This window comes from Cryptomeria japonica, chromosome 11 (genome assembly GCF_030272615.1).
Source record: "Cryptomeria japonica chromosome 11, Sugi_1.0, whole genome shotgun sequence".
In the NCBI taxonomy this organism is placed as follows: Eukaryota; Viridiplantae; Streptophyta; class Pinopsida; order Cupressales; family Cupressaceae; genus Cryptomeria; species Cryptomeria japonica.
In genome coordinates, this window is record NC_081415.1 from 233804155 (window position 1) to 233825215 (window position 21061).

Here is a 21061-nt window from a genome sequence, read left to right on the forward strand (position 1 = left end):
CTAGCCTACATTGAGTCATTCGTAGGATTAGATTAGAATTCATCTCTTGCAAACCCTATCTTTTGATCTTTTTTTGAGAGCTTGTTAGTTTTAGGAAATTTTGTTCCTACAATTCGGAAACGTAAGGCCCCTTGATGAAATAGCATTCACAACGACCATTGGTGCTTATCCACACGTAGAGACCCTACATCGAAGAACCTTGGAGTCATCCTGATTGATCCTTTTTCGCGACATCTTCAGCAATCAGAGGCTTTACTCAAGAGAGGATAAGGTACCTTTAGGTATTTTATTCTGTGTTTGATAGTGTACAAAATACACATCAACAGTGCCTTAGGTAAATTCATGTATATAGTTCATGCGTACATTTAATGCCTTACATGTATTAGTGTCTTACATGCAGACTCCATGTTTTACGTAAATGCTTCTTGCCTTATGTGCTTCCATTTGTATACTTCGTTCTTTACACCTTATGTGTATTCGTGTGTCATGTCTTATGTATTCATGCATGTGATTCATACTTGATGTATTGGATTCATGCATAAAGTGTTTTCCACATATTTACTCCATATGTATTTTATATGTATGCTTTTTGCACCTCTGTATCTATTGCTTCATGCCTTGTGTGCATTACTTTGTACCCTACATAGATGCTTCATGCCTTGCATACTTTTATACTTCATGTTTCATTCATCTGTATTACATGTATTCTGGTTTCATGCCTCACTCCCTTAAGTGTATTGTGTGTATACTTCATGTATGTTTCGTGTCTTCATGCATTCATGTGCATACCTCGTGTATGCTTCGTGTCTTCATATATCCATATGTATACTTGTGATTTTATTGGTGGATGACTCAGTTTGAGAAAATTGTCAATTGCTTGAGGACAAGCAATCTTGAGTGGGGAGGACTATGATATCCCCATATTGTCAAATAGAATTAATCTGTATCTGAATATGCTTATGTATTAATTATTTAATTATGAGTTATTTGTTCATTCAAATTAAAGATTTGAATGCACTACTTAATAATGAATCGATTAATATATGGTAATCATATTCCTTAATCTACAAATGAAATCAGAAATAAATAAAAATAATAAATTAAGTCCAAGAATATAAATACACTATTAACAGTAATTATTTAATTAATAAGTTTATATTAATTAATTAAATAAGAATAAATTATTAATGGTGTTATTATCAAATCATAATGATTGTTATGAGCATGACAGCCTCCGATTAAGAAGAAACGAAAGGCAGCGACCTTTCAAAGGGGTCGCTGCCACTGAAGGGTGGCTTTCCACCACCAACCGAGGTAAATAAATAGCCTCCATGATATGTGAAGTGGAGAGGAATAGGAAGTTACGAAAAATGGCAACAAATGATAAGGAAAGATAAAAAGGAGAAAAGGCTGAGTCAGGGAATGTCAGCAAATTGCATCTTGCCGCCAACTGTATGTTGGACAATTATTGTTACATTATTAATGTTTCATTTTGAGAATATTCGGCTGAAATAATAATATCTGAAATATATATATAATATCTTGATCAGTAAAAAAAAATAATTTCGCTGTAAATTAGGAAGAACTCTTAAGGTAATAGACAATAAGAAGAATATGTAAATAAAATTTCATTCTTGCAACTACTGTCAGTAATTAAGAAGATAGGGTTGAGTTGTTTCCAAGAGGGGCAATCTAAATCCAACCAATAGGATGATTCCCAAGATAGGATAGGGATCAGCATCCCGTAAACCTTGAGGGCATAGTCCCAAGATAGGGTAAGGGCTTGGATCTGTAAACTTTGAGGGAGCTTATTGAGTTTGCTATCCAAGCGCTTGGCAACATAGTCATCTCCTGCTTCCTTAAAATGGAGTAGTAAAAAGGATTAAACTTTGCATTAAGATCTATGGATGATAATAAACTTAATTATCTAGTATAGTAGATGAACAATCTACTTATTAATAATTGATAAATTAATTGAACTATGGAATGTCACAGATTTGATTCATGTTAAGATAGATTTGTCTCCTAATCAATTTAATTTAAGTCATATATTGAAATAGATTAATTATGGTTAAACAGGCCTAAACCTAGTAGGGGACATTACACGATATGGATCTAGGTGCCTGCGATTTGTCAGTTTAAGATTCTTTTGTAACGCCTCCTATTTTTGGTGCTGCGTTAACATTTCTCTGACCTGGGCTTTTTATGAAGGGCGTCATGGCTGCTAAGTAAGGTAGCGTTGAATTGAACAGAGAGTTGTGATTTATGTCAGTTGGTAAAAACAAAGAAAAAGGAAGGGTTCGATGGAAGTAAACATATAATTTAGCTAAGACGTAAAGGTGGCTAGGAACTTTTTTATTGCAGCTTTTATTAAAGTTTCCGAGCTTTAGGTGGTGACTGAAAAGTTACTAATGTCTGCATTGAAAGCTTTGTGTGATGTCTTCAGTAAAAAAATCAGAGGTCTGAGTATATTCGAGAAAAGATATGGTTGGTGTGCTGTGCAATATACAAATATTTGATCAGCTAGTGACTGACATACTTTTTGCAGTAAGTGATGAAAAAACAGGAGTATGCAGTAATAGAAATGCTGTGACAGGAGTATGCTGTGATAGAGACAGTTCAAAAGGAGGATTTTTGTGTATACAACTATTGTTATTTTTCAGTGAATGGTGACTGCATATGATTTTGGACTGCATGTGATCATGAACGTATCATGTTAAAGGACGGAATGCTGTTCATTTAAAATCAGAGATTAAGTTTCTTTATTGCTCACAGAGTAAAAGTTGTTGATATAAGAGTGTGCCGTTAAATATTGAAAATATACCAAGTCTAGTTGTGAGTATTTTAAGTGCATATTGTTTGATTTTAACAGTTTTTGAGAGTGGTCAAATTATGATAATATCAATCCAGAAATCAGTGGCAGACTTGTGATTAAATTGTTGAAGCTGTGGAACAGAGAGTTTTTCAGATTTGAATCAGTCAAGAAGAATTTTTTGGGGTTGGTGCCTCAATTTTTGGTGGAGTAGGTGCTTCATCTTTGGAGTCAGTGCTTCAAAGAGAGTTGGTGCTCTCAGTGAGTTGGTGCTCGCTTATGTATTTTGAGTTGGTGCCCATTTTTTTGTTAATAGCTTTTTGATGTCGTGGGTTTTTTACCTAAAAGGGTTTTCCACGAGAAATCTGGTGTTTATGTCTTTATGTTTCCTTGTTTCAACTCTCTCTCAGTATTTCCTGTGTGCTTGCATGCAATGCTTTCATATACCTATCACAGTGTCGGTCTTTATGACTGTTTTAGTATGTAATACACTTCTATAAGCCTTCCTCCCTATGCTCTCTAATGTTTTTTGCAGGTTTCTGAATTTCTTTCTCATCCACTGTTAGCTTTATAGAGCACTTTCAACATTCTCATGATTATTTTGGAATTCCTTATGACTGTCCAGTAAATCTTGTTATATGAGTAACCATGTTTGCAGTTATAAGATTAATTAGATATTGTCTTTGCCATGGTGTAAGGGTACATGTATGCAGCACAACTCACTAAATTATTCCATATCAAGATACTAGTCAAGGATAAGAAGATTGATGCATTGTTTGATACAAGTGAACCTAATGTCCCCAAATTGTAAGGTGATCTTGGGTTGAAATGCAATCGACTCCAAAAAAGATGGAGCTGCTATAAATGACAACTTAAACCGATGAGACCATGTGAATAAATCCCTATACTTCCATTTACATAGACATCAAATCCATCCAATTTTGGCACGCATATCTTTTTTTGTTCCCTCGGGCTGGCAAGAACGATGCTCTAATACCCATTTGTAATGTCCCCTTTTGTAAATGCCCTAGTTTTTGCCCAAATCACTGATGTAATGCTTAATCACTGTATGCCTGAATCTGACTCACTTGTATTAGATCTGTTCTTGTTCCATTTTTGCCTGAATGCTGTTTGGTATTTATTACTTGCTATCTTCTCCTATGTTACCCCGAGTTTCCGAGACTGGGGGATGGGGGGGACGGGGAAACGGGTTTCCAGGACTTTTTTTTTTCCCCGGAACAGGGGACGGCAAGGGACAGCTATATATATATATATCTGAAATTTAATCATAGCAACATAATAACATTGAGTCTTGATTCTGATTCTAATTCTAATTATGTAATATCATTGAAATTTGAATCAATGATCATTCATCTCCTTCTCCTTGCCTGCTTGCGTGAATTTCTCCCTACTGCCATGAACTCCTCCCTACCTGGCGTTGCATGCCCAACGCTGTTTTTAATTTTTTGTTCAATGTTTTTTTGGCCTTTAGTTATGCCGTATGCATTTTAACTTTGGGAGAATTATGATATCGATATCATATATTATTAAAGTAACTTTAAGATATCGATAGGAGGCAAAAACTATATTAAATTATTAATATTATGATTATTGTTTGAAATTTGTAAATTATAAAATTATTATAATATTTATTATTTATAATAAATATTATAATAATTTACAAGCAATTTTTTAAAAATAAAAAATAAAAATTTATTATAATAATTTATACCAATGTTGTTCTCTCACTACTCTCTGCCTTCCTACATTCAAAAGCACGATATCCTTCTCCTCCGCACTTAAAGCAAGTTCCTCTAAACACTCTTTTATCTTGTCTTTTGTCTTCTTTTCCATAACCCTCATTCCGGTATCCATCAAGTTCTCTTCTCTGGTAGAAATTTCTATCATCCTTCCAGTATGAACTACCATCTCTACTAGCTTCCTTGTCTCTATTCTGATCTGCACAGGTTACTCTTCCTCCGAAATAACTCCTTCCTCCTTGAAATCTTCCTCCGGAAAACCTTCCACCTCTACCTTTTTGTTTCTGCTCATGTCTTTTGTTCAGCTTCTCCTCTGCCTTCAAGGCATATTGATAAGCTTCTTCAACACTCTGCAACTTGATAAGCTTCTTCAACACTCTGCAACTTGATTAGACTGACAGCACCATCGATAAGATCAGAGGTGTAACCTCTCCCTCACATTGAGAGATATAAATGAAAAATATCAAAAGCCTCCATTGACAGCACCATCGATAAGATCAGATCAGAACTGTTATTAAGTTACAGGCAGTAACATCCTTGTTCTTGGTGGTATGCATGGGGATAATGGAAAAGAAAGGAAGAAGTATACACAGCAGAGATTATTGAATCAGAATCTAAGAGGGTCCCACTAGGGGGCATTACAACATTACACATAGAATGCAGCATGCAGCACGTGTCCATAAGTTGTTGAATAAGCTTGGACTTCCACAGAGATAGCTGGCCACACATTTTCTTGATGAAGATGGAGTTATTCAGACCACTCACAAGATAGTTGCACAAACCAGGACTAAACATATTGAGATTTATTAGGATGTATTCAGCAATAGATTCAAGGGGGGATGTTGGTTATCCAGAATTGTAAGACTGGTGAAAAGATAGCTAACGTCTTCACAAAGGCACATTTTGGAGAAACGTCTCCAAAGTTCATAAGTTTGATTGAACTTGAAAAAGTGTTGGTAGTATGTGTTGATATGTTGTTGTGGTTGTCATTGATGTCAAACTTATTGTTCTGGAATGGTCCGGAATGTTTGTGGTGTAGATTTATCTTGCTGTGTTATTGGTGCAAATTGATTTGTTGGTTGTTCCGGAAGTGCTTGGGTCCAAAATCTGCTGTTGGTGTTGAGTATTATTGTTATCTTTATTGAATATAGTGTCAATATCATGTTTATGATGGTTTTGTGGTCCGCAAACATCCTTGTGTTCTCTGGGTGTTGTGGCATTGGTTGTTGTTGCTTATAAGATTCTATGTTTGACCTATCCTTAGGTCCAGATATGATTTGTAGAAGCGTGGTTGATATGTTATGGGTCTCACCGTAGCGTGTGGAGATCCGGATTTGAGTTGTTTGCATTGGAGAGTATGTTTTGATCGATATTTGCTTATATGGTTGTGTAACGTGTGGATATGTTGTTAGTTATGTTCCGGTGATTGCGGATTGGTGAATTAATCTTTGGAAGATGTGTTTTGGTCCTCTCTTTCTCTTGGAGTGGATCAGCATGTGTGTTTTTTATTCAGAAAGTATATTTTGATTCAGGCTGACTTGGTTTAAGCTTTGATGATCTATCTTGTATATAAGAATGAGTATGATTGAGTTAGCATGAGCATGGAATGTAAATGAGAGTAGATGTGGTGAATAGCGAAGATCGGAGGTTTGGTGAAGAGCAGAAAAAGAGTTGTGTTTGAATGATATGCAAGTTGTGTTAAGACTATGACAGAGAGTTGAAACAAAGTGTTGGAAGATGAGATCAGAGTTGTGTGTGTGTTGATGTTGGTCGCTTGATGTAGAGTTCAAGGACAGCTTCATGATCAGAAGATCCTTCTTTTCAAATAATTTTTTTGTATCTTGCCCTGAATGCAGTTAGCTTCAAGTTTTGCAAGTCCTCTTTGTATCTTGCCCCATAAGTAGTTAGCCTTGGTGTGCAAGTCCGAAGCAGTGAACTCCCATTTGTAATCATTTCTATTCACAGTGGATATATTCTTGTGAGCGGGTGCTCACCATGGTTTTTCCCTGTTTGGATTTTCCACGTATAAATCTTGGTGTTCATGTGTTGGATGTGTGTTGAAGTTTAATTGTTTATGTGCTGCATTTAATTTGTGTTTTGGACTGATTCCCCCCTCCCCCCTCTCAATCCTACCTTGGTTTCAACAAAAAGATGGTATTAAGGGGGATGTCAAGTAAATGCCTTCTTGAAAGGAAGGATTGGTGAGTAAATCCCATCATCCTTTGGGCCCTCCAAGTTGTGTTTTAAAGAGTGCTTAGTAATCAAACCGAGGCCCATTGAACTTCCAATCTTGTCATACACCTTTAGCTAAATTGTATTGGGATGCAGACCATAGAGGGTTCGATTCTCCCTAGATCATCTTCTGTTCAGAGTACAAACAAAAAGGCTTTGCCTGCCTAAACGATACATCACATTGCAATTATATTATTTTTCTCCATAAATTGTTCAGGAGGTTAGTCAACCTAAAATGCACTCACCATATCTTGGTGTTCTTTGGTGTAACTTTGCTTAAATGGTTTTTTTTTCTGCCAATCATGTGATTCTACTAGTTAATTGTCAACGTGTCAAATTAAACTCTTGTTAAAACTAAAGTGCAAATCATCTTTGCAATAAATTGCTAGAAATCGATGTGGTGCACACAAATTATACAAATCATTTGTTTAAAATTCTGTCAGAAAATTCTTGCTGGCAATCCATGTCAAATTACATGATAGAGGCTCTGGAACAAGCTTAAAAAGTAGAAGCACAAAAAACAGACTATTCTGACAAAAACACATAAAACTTACATGGTTAATTAGGTCAAGGACAATTGAAAGTTCTTGTTGGGCCTCATGCAGATTCTCAACCAGACCTTGCCATTGCCAGGTAGGGACTGATTGACTTTCATTAGAACTCTTAGACTTCTTTGAATCTTTGACTATAGACATGCCAAAATCCATGCGACGAAGTAATGTAAGAGGCTTCTCTTCCTGACTGATTTCACTGTAAAGAAAGTAACAATAAAACATAATCAGAATTTTGTAACATAAAAAATAAATAAATAAATAAAAAGTTAAAAGTGGGTACAGAAAGGTAGCTATATCTAAAATCTCTAATTAGAAACAACACGGCAAGAATAATAACAGTTACTTTTAAGTGCCTTCCATGTGGTTCACTAATTCATTAGAAGGTACAGGAAGAGCTCGGCCCAGAAAATTTCAGGCTACGACGTATGTGAAAATTTTCCCTTGCCAATGGTGCACGTTGCATCGTTCCCATGCATGTATGTCATGGGGCAAACTACAGTTATCGTCCTTCCATGGCTTGTAGAGCCTACTTGGGTGCACAATTAACATGGCCAGATACAGGTGCGCTCTGTCATGACTTTGGCGAGTAGATGTAATCAGCTATTAAAACCTAATACCGTGGTCTAAATGATATGGTCTAGTAAAAAGACAAAGTGGCCCCATGAGTGTGTCTGTGTGCAAATGGGTGTGCATCTGTGTAAGAGTGAGTAACTAAGAACACAGATATAACTTTCTAAAGGACGAACCCATAAAGTCTGAAGCAGCTCTCAGTGACGATATAACCTTGCAATAATTGTATTGTTTATATAGTTAATCCTAGTCCGATTTCCTTTCTGGTTGAAGCTAAATCCACTCGCTTAGTTTGGTCAAGATGTGCATATCTTGGGTTTGACACTCAATATAACAGCTAGACACAATAATGTTTCCCGGCTAAGCGGAGAGGGCTCAGATTCAAATCTCATGGATTACTTGCATGCTTGAAAGGTAAATACTGCGCCCATACAACCTTCTTGTACTGTAAGGTATAGGCTTCCTGTAAGCATATAATCAAAATAATACAGCATTCGGACTAACAGAAATATCCCCAAATGGAACAAAAGTTAAAAAGTGCGCTGTATACTCACGGTGGATAATGTTCGTTGCCATTTTCTTCTATTGCCTCCAATCGCTTTATAGGAAGTTTATCTACTGTCACTTGAGGATCGTCTGCCATTATAAGATGCTTCTTTTACTCGTACAGATCAGGGATACCTGTAGGGTTTAATAGATAAGGAAACCACATTTATTTCAGACTTGAATAATGCAATCAATTGAGTGTGCTTTATGGAGAACAAGAAGACTGTGACCTTAGTGTACATACACATAAACAATTCATCCAACTTCACATACGACTAAGCTTGGCTAATAAGTCATACCGTGCAGCCAAACAAGGGTAATAATCTGCCTTCAATCATATATTGTCAAAGGAAAATCCATTGCTCCAGCATAAGAAGAGCACTTATGCCATACTAGCCTTTAGCAGAATTTGAAAAAGAAAAAAAGGGGAGCTCCCAACTAGCCCCTTGTCATTCCCATACTGTTCAGCTCAGTGTTGAATTAATCATGAGAAAGACTCAAATTTCAGAATACGATGCAATCAAAGGTCAGTTATTCGCATTCACCGTCTAGGAAAGGAAAATTTCGATGAGGCGAGATCGATCTAACAAGGAAAAAAACGGTTCTCCTCCAGTGGGATTTTTTTGAATGGAGTGAATTTCTGCTGTTATTACCAGAGGGCGAGGGAAAGAGGGAAAAGAAAATGGTTTTCGCGTCTAGTTGGTTTCTTTTGGTGCCGACTATATAAATAAAATTTAACATTTTATTATGTCCTCGAGTTCAAAAACATTTATCGTCCAATTTCAAAGAGTCCTTTCCATTTGGGGTTATAGATTGCATCTTTGCTAAGTTCTATTGGAATGAATTGCCTTTATTCTTTTGATTTCACTTTAAAATTTGCGAGTTTAACTTTTTTTTAAATATGATCATTTTTGTCAATTAATGTATTAAAAGATTTTGATTTTATGTATTTAGGTATATTATTGGAATGAATTTTTTATTTTTTTTAATTTCAATTTAAAATTTGTAAGTTTTAATTTTTTAAATATGATCACTTTCTTCAATTAATGTATTAAATGATTTTGATTATATGTATTTAAAAGTATTATTTAGTTTATTCTACTTACAGAATCATATGAGATCATGTAATCAGCAATTAGAACAACACATCTAAAGTATATCAATCATTAATAATTGTAGGTTTAGCTATTATTAGATTCTACTATTCCCACATATTTATCTAACACCTCGATAACTTCTTTGTTTCAATCACTATTAGATCATGAGGGGTCTAACTACTACCAAAAAACTCTATCACACTTCCTCTATGTTATATTAGGTCTCAATTGTGTTTATTAGCATGATTAAATTTCCTTACACAAATTAATTTTGTCTTGGCAAATATTTTATGTAGGTATCAAAGGTTTATTTCTATTCGTCAAGAGAAAATTGGTTCATTAAGACCAATTTGTTAATTTGATCCTATCACCAGCCCTTAAATTCTTAGGTCTCATGTGTCATAAGGATTTTGATCATTTATCCAATTCTAAATTTTAGTTTCTTTTTTTCATGTCATAATGATCAAAGTCCACATTGTGTCATTTTTTAAGTAAGCCCTACTCCATCTTAGTCAATTCAATATGTTTCCATCTCAAATTACTCAGTTATCATTCTAAATACCTTAATTTATTTAGGGTTTGAATTATATTGGTTATCCCATAGATATATTCATAAAGTACCTTCATGGTGCCAAGATCATATTCTAATGCCAGTTGTTATGAATAAATTGCACATGAAGAATATTATAGGAAATATTCTAAAAATAATTGATAATAATATGCCTCTTTGAGGGGGCAACCTCATAATCCATTTTGAGGGGGGTACCTCCAATACCCTTCAATAACAACTCAATACTCATTAGGATGATAATAACTAACCCATACCTCCTATATACCATACTTATGTCTAGGATATCACCAAGGCCGACCTAAATATGGCTATATAGGCTAAAGGCTAACTTAAATAACTAAATAGAAATATAATAATGATAATATGACTTTATTAGAAGTTAAAGTAGTTGCAAGATGACTACTCATAACCATATGTATACTCTAAGATTAAGGGCATAGCAAACTAATTTCCTACTCAGTTATTGGCGGCCTTCACAAATGATAATCATGGAAATGAAAAGTAAGCCAAGTGCAAATGCATCGATCTAGTGGGAGGCATAAGTGTAGTGGTGTTGCTACAAAATCAATCTCCGAGTAGAAGATGTTTGGTGTGAAGCCTAATTAGTCTCCAAGTGGGAGATTATTTGGTGTGGAGCCCAATCAATCTTTAAGTGGGACATTGTTGGAAAATGGTGACTGTGTCATCAAGCTTAAATTTAAGTGACTCTGTCAGCCACATTTTCCCCCAAAATCATTTACAAGGGCATGCAGGGGATAGATCCCCTCTTATGAGGATCAAGGGAACTATCCTCTCAGTGGGACCCTAGGGGTAGAGCCCATGGTAGAGGTTTGGGGCAAACACCCCTACAACGCCTTCAAAGTAAAAATTGCCTATTATTTAATAAAGGAATCAACTATTATTTTGTAATGTAAATTGACCATTGTAAACTGCCAAAAAGACTTGATAAATAAGTGGTTGTGGAATGTAAAACATCATCGGATTGTAATTTGCTCTTTGCTAGAGAATAGAAAGAAAGTGGACAATTGTTTCTTTATGGATGTAGCCTGCATTGGGTGAACCAAGTTAAATTTGTTTGTTGTTGTGAATTCTTTTTTTTCTCTTTAATTCTGCTTTATATTTAATATTGTTTATTGCTCGAATTTTCCCAAACCATAACACTCTCATATGACTATGGACTAACCTTTTTTGATGGATTCCCCCTTTTGTTGATGTAATTTTAGTGGAGATGTTGATGTCATAGTGTTGTTCTTTTTTTTAATAATTATTGTCTTGCATGTGTTATTTTCGATGGGTTCTTAGCTATCATGATGACTCTATAATTACACCTTTTTTGGTCACAATTGTCCCCCTGCTAGTTATCATTATGCCTTTGATACTTACATATGCTAATTACATTAGCCTCACACCACCCTTGGATGGGTTAGATCGGCCTCATTAGCTTCATGCTAGCTTTTGATTGACTATATCAACCTTTCCTACACATATTGTTGGTCTTTCAATTGTGAAGGGAGCTCCACGCATGACATGCCACTAGCTTCCACGGAGGAGATTGAGCTTAGTCTATGTCTAAAAGGAGATCCTAGTCACTTTCTCTCATATCGCACATGGACTATAATATCTGAAAAAAGATGCATATCATATGTGTAGCCTCTACACCAATACTCCTTTTCACAATGCTTCAAAGAACATACAACAAAGCGAATATTACATGCACCTGCTATTTTTTTTTAAATAAGCTTAATAGATAATATCAAACTAGACAATCAAAACTACATTGGATCTAATATCATATGAGAATGCCAAGATCATTTGTGTCAAATTCTTGTACCGATTCAAGTCACATGAGTTGAGCATACACACATGCTCCTTGCTATGAGATGAAAAACACATGATGCAAAGTAAACGAGTACACACAAAAATGGATGTATCAATGTTATATTAAGCCATAAAATGAGGTATACAATAGGAGAGAAGAAAGAAATCACTGCCCAAAATAGTAGAGAAGAATAGGTAGTTGACTCCCACTAACTAAGACTAATGATGTCACGAACTAGTTTTAGGCTAATAAGTTTTAGATTAAATTATTAAGTTAGACACTAAAATTATTGATGACATTTGACATTAGGATGCTAATAACTGTGCTTGATGATATTATTTTAATGTGATGCTAATTATGGTGTTATTGATGACATTTTTAATATAATGTTAATTATGTGATGATGTTAATGAATTTTTATATTATGATCTGACAATTTCGTTGAGTGGATGCAGGGTCGACCGTCGAAGGTGGACATATGACCGAGGAGGGATCTCCTAGCTCATTGATAGCAACTCACAGAATGCAACCCTGTGTACACACATTAATAATAATAATTAAATAAATTGTTTTAAAAATTAAAACCAATTTAAAGGTTTATAAATAAATAAAGAGATTAAAAATAAATAAATAAATTATAATATTAATTAAATCCAAATTTATGATTTTTGAAAATTTAAAATTATTTTTTATCATGATTTAAATTAACACTTCAGATAAAATTGGAATGTAGAGATGAACTCCCTAACTCCAGTCCAACTCTTAATTTGCATTCATAAGTGGCTAATCCAATTCAGTTTTCCTCACTTCAACTCCCCATTCACACTTTTTTCTATCAATCTAGATCCATACATTTTGTATTGAACTCTCAACCAAAATGAGTTTAAATCAAGCTGAAAATCGAACTTGGGAAGGCAATAGTTTTGGGGGGGGAAAAATCAACTTGGGCTCTCAACGATATTAATCGATCTGCAAGAATGAAGTGGGCATAGCAAACTGCCTGAACCAGGGATTGGGTAAGCCGATTGGGAATCGGCTGGAACCATTAATCGCCCACCGTCCTCTCTCTCTGCATTTTGATTTTGGACTGCATAAGTGGTTGGGGAAGGTCGATCTACCTAAAAAGGACAAGGAGGCAGAGTCGGGTGAGGAGATCTCTCCCCTCCCTCCCTCCATTACCACCTCAGCAACTTCATCGACCTGCATAGGACTAGGGAGGTCGGTTTGCCTGCAGAGAAGACCACGCCTTCTCTCGTCTCCTCACTACGTTGTTGCTAAGTATCACCTCTGATTTCCTTTATTTCATTTCATGTTTTTACCTTGGCTGATCACTATATACAAATTGGGCATAGTTTCTGATTGCATTGTTTGACCAGCAAGTACCTAGAAATCGTACCCCATAATCTTGTGTGTGTGTTTGTGTGTGATAGATATACACATACACATACACACACATTAAGCATCGATGTGATTATTTTGTTTGCTGAAGTTTTTTTTTTTAAGAATGTTTTCCTATACTTCAATTTGAAGTCAGTCAACTCAACGAAAGCATATCGCCCAGCAGAAATCCTTATGACAATTCAGTATTGACCATCACTGCCCTTTAAAATTGCAGAATCTGGCTTTTGACTCCACTAATTCGATCACTGATTCAACCAACTTACCAAATTCTACATTAATTTTGTTATTGCTCCTATATATATATATATACATTCAATCGGTTACATAAATATATATACATAGGATGTGTTTATTTATTTATTGCAGATCTTGAAGTTAAATGGAATTTAAATTCATTAATTGGCCATGGTTAAGAGAGAAAAATTAAACATGAAACAATATCTTAAGATAATAAATGTAAACTAATCGAAAGGGGTAATTTAACTGTCTATGATATATGTATTTTAGGAAAGATGTGCTTGTTATGGGATAAACCAGGGATGATTTTCTTCTCACCTATCCCAAAAGAGTTAAATTGGCCAATAAATTAATTAATTCTCTCTGTGTCATAACACATGTAGCTAAGTTCAATAGTTTGGTTGTTAGATACTACATGCATGCATAGGTTCCATTCCCGACAGTTGATTATGGTTTGCTAGGAAACTCTGTCATGAGGGGTGGGATCTTATCATGAGCACCGGGAAGAGAAAGATTCATTTGGTTGGGCAGATAAAACACTTGGGTCATATGTTTGTCTTCCAGTTGCAGATGGAGGAGAGTCTGATGGCAATGGAGATGCTACATCCAGAGACAGAGACCCATATTATGTCATTGTAAAGTCCTATGGACTAATGTATATTGTGTTATTGTTTCATTGTAATAGACCAATGAGGTCTCATGATTATAGGCTAAGTGAGCTATGTAAATGACCTATGAGGTCTACTATCATAAATGTGATAGGAAGTCTCCTTGTAAATGTAACTAACAAGAAGTAAGAAAACACTAACCCACTAACCTACTAACAGGTTTCCTTGTGTGTGCATGATTTACTACTTATGTGTTTTTCCTTGTTTTGATATCTTCCATCAATGCATGGTTGATGATAATAACTTAAGTTTTATTAGTTAGCTTAATTATAAGCACATTAATTATGGGTTTACATACTTATCATTCCTCATGTTATTTCATGTTCGAACATGCATATCTTTACTTCATTTTTATCTTTCATATGTACGTGATAGATATGTTATGTTTAAATCTTCATAATACAAATTGGTGATCTTAATGCAGGTATGTTAGATGTAATTAGGATTTAATTGTGATAGTTTAATTAAGGTTAGGACTAACGGGTCCTTACAAATGATGAGTTAACTTCCTTGAGACTAGCAAGAGGTGGCAAGCTAACTCCCACTAACTATGACACCTAATTAGGTGTAATACCGTGTGAAATTATTTATGTGCTATATATAATATTTCATATACTCTACACTCATAACAATTATCATATGCGCTTGCCTCTTCTTCTCCCAAACTATTTTGTCCACTGGTTAGTTTTAGATGTAGTTTATTGCTCCAAATTTTGTTTCAAAATGCACCTTCTCTCCATCATTATTATTTAAATTTTCTTTATCAAATAAGTCTTTTAGTTTCCTAAATGTAACATCTCTTGAGTAGATAACTTTTAATGGCTCTTAATTTCTAGGTTTGTACCCTTTCACATTTTTACCATAACTAATGAAAATAACCCATTAGACTTGAAATCCAACTTTAGGATAGCCTCTCCTTAGGAATCTAAACAAATGGTTCATAGCTTTAAACTTGCAAGGGTGTAATCACACATTTTTTCCAATCCACATCCAATATGGTATCTTTTTTTACAAGGTAGAAGTAGGAGAATTGTTCTTCAAGTAGTGTGCAATGCTTATCACTTCAACCCATAAATCATATCCCAGATCCACACTACTCAACATACTTTTGGCTTGAACTAGTGAGGTTCTATTTAACCTCTTATCCATTAAATTATAATATGATGTATATTGTGTGGTTCTTTTCTTTACAATCCCAACATGCTTACAATACATCAAACTCTTTAGAGTAAAATTCACCACCATTAGTTTTCCTTGGCATCTTGGTCTTCTTACTAGTTTGATTCTAACAAAATATTTGAGCTATTGAAACTTGAGAAACACCTTAGACTTCCTTCTAATAAATTACACCCAAGAATACCAAGAATAATTATAAATGAAAAATGAATAATATGTAGACTTACCAATAGATGTGATGTCCATAGGACCAAACACATCATTATGTATCACCTCCAAAATATCCTTTTCTCTAGTTCTTCCAATATTGAGTTGCGCTCTATTATATTTTTCAAGCACATAATGCTCACAAATTAAATAGCAATAAAAAATAAACAAGACCTATTGCTGCATCCTTGCTCGCTAAGGATTGCAAACCCTTTTCAATCAAGTGACCTAATCTTGGATACCACAACAAACCCTTTTCAATCAAGCAACCTAATCTTGGATACCACAATAACCTTGGTTTAGATGTAGTACAACATTAACACAACAAATAAAGTTGACACATCTAGCCTATATAAAGAACCATTCCATAAACCTTTTGTGAGTACCAAATTATGTCTAGCTAATCTATAATTTTCTCCATCAAATGTGATATATTTTTTTTAGTCAACCATTTTATATAAATACAAAAGGTTTTTTTCGGCAAACCTAGAATACACAGTACATCTAAGAGTATCCTTACGCATCATACATGTAAGGCACCCAAAAAAAATTTCAACCAATTATCTTCAAAGAGCTATTATCATGAAGGAATACTTGCCCTTCATTAATTTTGGTATATTTAAGTAACGCTCCTTATGAGGTATCATATGAAAATAAGTACTCGAGCCAATCAACTACGAATTATAACCAATGACATAAGTAGAAATAAATACATCAGTACTAGGTGTCATATAAAAATAAGTACTTGAGACAATCAACTAGGAATTATAACCAATGACACTAGTAGAAATAAATACATCACTACTAGGTATCATATGAAAATAAGTACCGGAGCTAATCAACTAGGAATTATAACCAATGACATTAGTAGAAATAAATACATCACTACTATACTCATCATTATTAGAGAACTAATTAGAAGAGTTGTCCTTCTTTCTGGACATGTAATTCTTCTTTACGTGACCTTTCTTGCCATAACTTTATAATTACTACGAGATTTAGACTTGTCCTTACCCTAAGACTTCTTATCTCCACTCTTATTCTTATTTTTCTTCTCCTTAAACTTTCCTTTAGCAAATAGGACATCATAAGAATTACCATCCATAGATCTTTTCTTGTTCTCCTCACTTAGAAAAATTTTAATATTTTTTTTTAATATGTCTGATGTAGCATAACTACATATAAACATTATAAGTTTTTCCTATAAATATGGTTCAAGGAACAAAGTAACACGGTGCATTTGTCTTCATCATCTATTTTAACTCCCATTGACATAAGTTGGCTTAAAAATTAAGGCTATTCAAATTAACAGTAATTGAGTCTCATTTTTTCATTTTTAAAGTATACAATTTCTTTTTTAAAATAAGATTATTGACTAGACTCTTTGAATGATATTGTCTACCAATCACCTTCCACATTAAAATTATTGTATTTTCCTCAGACACATTCATTAACACAAAAATTGATAAACACAACTGGAATGTACTTCTATCTTTTTTTATTAGATTTTACCAAGTTCTCATTAGACATACCTAGGGGTTTGGATAAGGTAGATATCACAACCCACTAGTCTCTTTCCACTAGAAGATCCTCCATTGTCAACTTTCATAGTTCGAAATTTTGACCATTGAATTTGTTAAATTTAGATCTTATTGTGCTAGCCATAAATTTAATGTTGTTTAGCTTCCCCGCTATATTTTTTAAATTCTTCCTTTTTTTCTAGTTTTATGTCAAATACAACAAACCAATAAATGTTAGAGTTCACCACTGCACATACTTGGGTTTGCACTCAATGAAAGTAGTAACCACTCAAATAGCCACCTTACGCATTGATACCAAATGTTGGGGATTTTTATCCCCTATGATAGTTGACTGATAGATTGGGATGATGAGAACTTAATTTTATGTAATCAAATGATACTCAACTGCACTTGCAAAATCTAACAAGCATGAACAAAAGTAAATGGAATAGTATGTGTTGGTGTTTCCAATTGATTGCTTGAAGATTCCTATGAATTAATGTAATTCTATCAATAGATCTTTAGATCAGTGGCTAATGAATGAGATTTCAACCTAAAGGCTAAAAGATCTTCTTCTCTTTAGGCTCTATAGGACCTATGGGGGTGACCCTTTGCAATATTTAAAGATGTAAATCATATTGTAGCAAATATTGTAGAAATGCAAATGACTCTTAATAAAAATTAACTAGACTGCTTGTATTAACCCTTGATTTGGCTAAATCCATGGTTATTTAACACAATTTTGCACAATTGAGAGAATTATAATTCTACTCCTCCTACAAATACAAAAAATGGATTTTATTGGATTTAACATCATTGAAATGGCATCTGAAATTCACTTAAATTACTAAAGCTCGGTGCCCAATCTAGGGTAATAGAGTCACAATTGTAACAACTTCAAATATTTCATGGATATTTAACAACTCAACTACTTGGACCTTACACACTCATGCTTGACATAAATGTGATCCTGTAAATCACTCCAAACTCTACTTACTAATCAATATCGCACTCTCCAAATATGTTGAAACACACTCACAAAATTTAATCTCTTCCTTGAAAAGGACCTGCAAACGTATTTCACACCTACAACTGAAATTGAAGAGATAAATTATTCCATTCTTAATGGAAACGATTCATACATGTTAAGAGAACGCAAAATGGGGGACAATTTGGAGCAACTTTTCATTAATTAATGCAAAATAGTTGATACATTCCATGAAAATACACACTTCTTGCTAGTAATTCATACTCCGTTGCTCTAACTTGGACTCTCTCTTCTACCTGCCTAATTACAAAATTTCAGAATTTTAGAACCCCTTGCAAATGACCTTGAATTCCCTTTTATAAGAATCAGGGGAGCAAAATAAAGCTTTGGGTCATTTTCTTATGTGTCAAAATTTGGGTTGATTATACAAGAATATTCCATGGTACCTTTACATTTTCATTTATGACAAAACTTATTTGCAATACTAAGGAGGGAAATGCATATATAACCATCTTGAAAGTTGTTGTTGTATTGGCTTGTTGGCATGATATATTGATGAATGTGTTGTATCCATCGAATGCTTTGTTGGAGACAAACTTTATTGTTAATGATGTGGCTAATGTTGAAGTGGAAAATGAATAAATTGAAATAAAGGAAACATGCAACAACTAACATTAAGCCTTGAGAAATGACCAAGGCACTGAAATCTGCTTGATCATAAAAATCCATATTCCAAAGACAATCATTTGCTCTTAATCTATGTGAGGTACTTGTGATCCACATGATCTGGCAAGGTCCCTATGTATATAGCTAAACTGTATTTGAAGTATAGCCTGTCCCTCCTTACATGGTCTTCTTCTTCTCAATATTCTTCAATGGTGTAGTATTGTTGGTACCATTGTGCTATTTGGAAATTGGATGACCACTTGAACCTTGGATCTCTTACACCCTATTTGGAGCCTCTCTGGATTTGTTGTCTACTATGTTCTTGGCCTCTGCTATGAATTCCCATACAAAATATCTATAGCAATGATTTTTTCAATTACAATATGATGTTTTTACACTTGTAGTTGATCTCCCTCATGAATCTTTTTGATTACTACTTGTGTCAATTCAACAAAATCCTTCTTCCATTCCTCCAAGATTTTGATTTCTCCATTCTCATTTAATATTTCTAGGATTGTCCAATGTTGGAGCATGTGGAACGAGTCAATCTTCTCTTTGTTCATCTGCTCCTTGTTTTCTAAATATTGGACCTCTTTGATCAATATAATGAACATCTTCCCAGTATCATTAATGATTGTAGAAGTTGTTGGGATATTTCTTGTGACCATGTTCAAATCCCTAAGAATGTTATCCTTTAGTTGCCAAGTGTCACTCAATGGTTTCAAAAAATCTACAAAACCCTTGTATTGTTGTAGGGCTTGTGAGAGGGTCTAGTAAGAAGTGTAAACCTCATCCAACTTATTTAAATTTGCCTTCAATAAATGCAATTTTTTTTTCCTTTCATTGCCTTTAAATCCCTAGATCCTTTGTAGTAGCTTTGGCCTTTGTCAACAATTCATCTTTTCTTTTCAATTCTTGTTCAACTACTTTCAACTACTCTTTTATTTGTTCAGCCTCTTGTGATGATACTGCATTAGCATCCTCAGTTGAAGAAGAGGGTTGGTCTTGGATTAATGTATCCTATGGCCAAGGGAGGGGAGCTTTAACTCCCAAGGTATTCTTCAGCTTCACATTCTCTTGGAATAACTTGTTGTAAGTTGCATTCATGTCTACCCTTTCAACAATCAACCTTTCCAACATTTTTTGTTGATGCTCTGTTGTATCTCTTGCAAACATTGTTGAGTGCATAGCAATTGTGGCAGCTTCTAAGACAATTGTATCTTTCTATGTCCTAATGATACCACCATCACCAGTGGTTTCCTCTACCCCAATGAGCAATTGTGGCTTATGAGTCTTGGGGGTTTTGGCTCATTGAGACAATGCCTTTAAGATTGGGTGGTACCTTGTCTCGCTAACTCTCCTCTCATTGTCAAATTCAATGACAAATAGTGGATTCTATTGTTGCCTTATCTGATCCAACAAAAATATCTCTTCAAGGTTCCAAGAGGGAACCATCAACATGCCACTTTCCTTGATCATTTGTCTAGCTTGCTTGAGAGTTACATGGTCAAGGTTTAATTAGTCAAGGGTGATCAACTCTAACTGCCCCGTACCTGCAGCTTGTCCCTTTATTCTTAACCATAACCCTTTGAACTATAGTGTCTTAATGAATTCATCATCTAACAAAAACTTTGCTACAACCACTACCTACTCATCATCAATTTGATCAAAAGGGATTGGGGCTTCCACCTCTGCTCTATCTTTTGGCTCTTCATCTCAAGCAGATTTCCTAGGAGGAGACTTTAAAGGTTGATCTACCTCTTCACTTGCAGCTAAACTTTTCAATGCTTGAGTAGCCTAATCTATGTCACCAGCCTAGTTTGTGACCTCATATGTTGGGTGTGGTAGGTGCTTGTTGTGGTAGTGAATGTGTTGCGGGCTCATCTAGGAGCATGGTCTCTCTTCTTTGGGCCACGAGCTCTTCTAATCTTGGAGGCACATTCTGACATGGCTTCCTCTTGAAAGGGAACATGTGGGGATTCTTATGCTACCTCTTGTGACTCATTTTTAACTATTTCTTCAATTAATAGATCTTTTTCAATAGGTTTTTCTTTTATTACCATGGGTCTTTTACCCTTTTGGACAACACTTCCTATTAAATACTCTCAAACTTTTGGAGGATCTCAATTATTCTAACCTCATTCTTTTCTTCTAGATAGTAGCCTACAAAATTGGGCTCCCGTTTCTTTCTTTATGTTTCAATGTTCAACAAAATGGATCACTTTTTCCTCCTTTGA

The 21061-nt window shown here is 34.7% G+C and overlaps 1 protein-coding gene across 1 annotated transcript in view; it reads right to left on the bottom strand.

Annotated features, from left to right (window-relative positions):
* Positions 1 to 9203, bottom strand: part of LOC131063960 (mediator of RNA polymerase II transcription subunit 17) — an 87013-nt gene extending 77810 nt beyond the window's left edge. Inside the window, exons 1-3 of the mRNA XM_057997965.2 lie at positions 8774 to 9203; positions 8483 to 8609; positions 7359 to 7554 (exon numbers count right to left, since the gene is read on the bottom strand). Coding sequence (XP_057853948.2) covers positions 7359 to 7554; positions 8483 to 8571 — 285 coding nt within the window. The 5' untranslated portion in view covers positions 8572 to 8609; positions 8774 to 9203. The remainder of the gene's footprint in view (positions 1 to 7358; positions 7555 to 8482; positions 8610 to 8773) is intronic.
* Positions 9204 to 21061: the final 11858 nt, after the last annotated feature.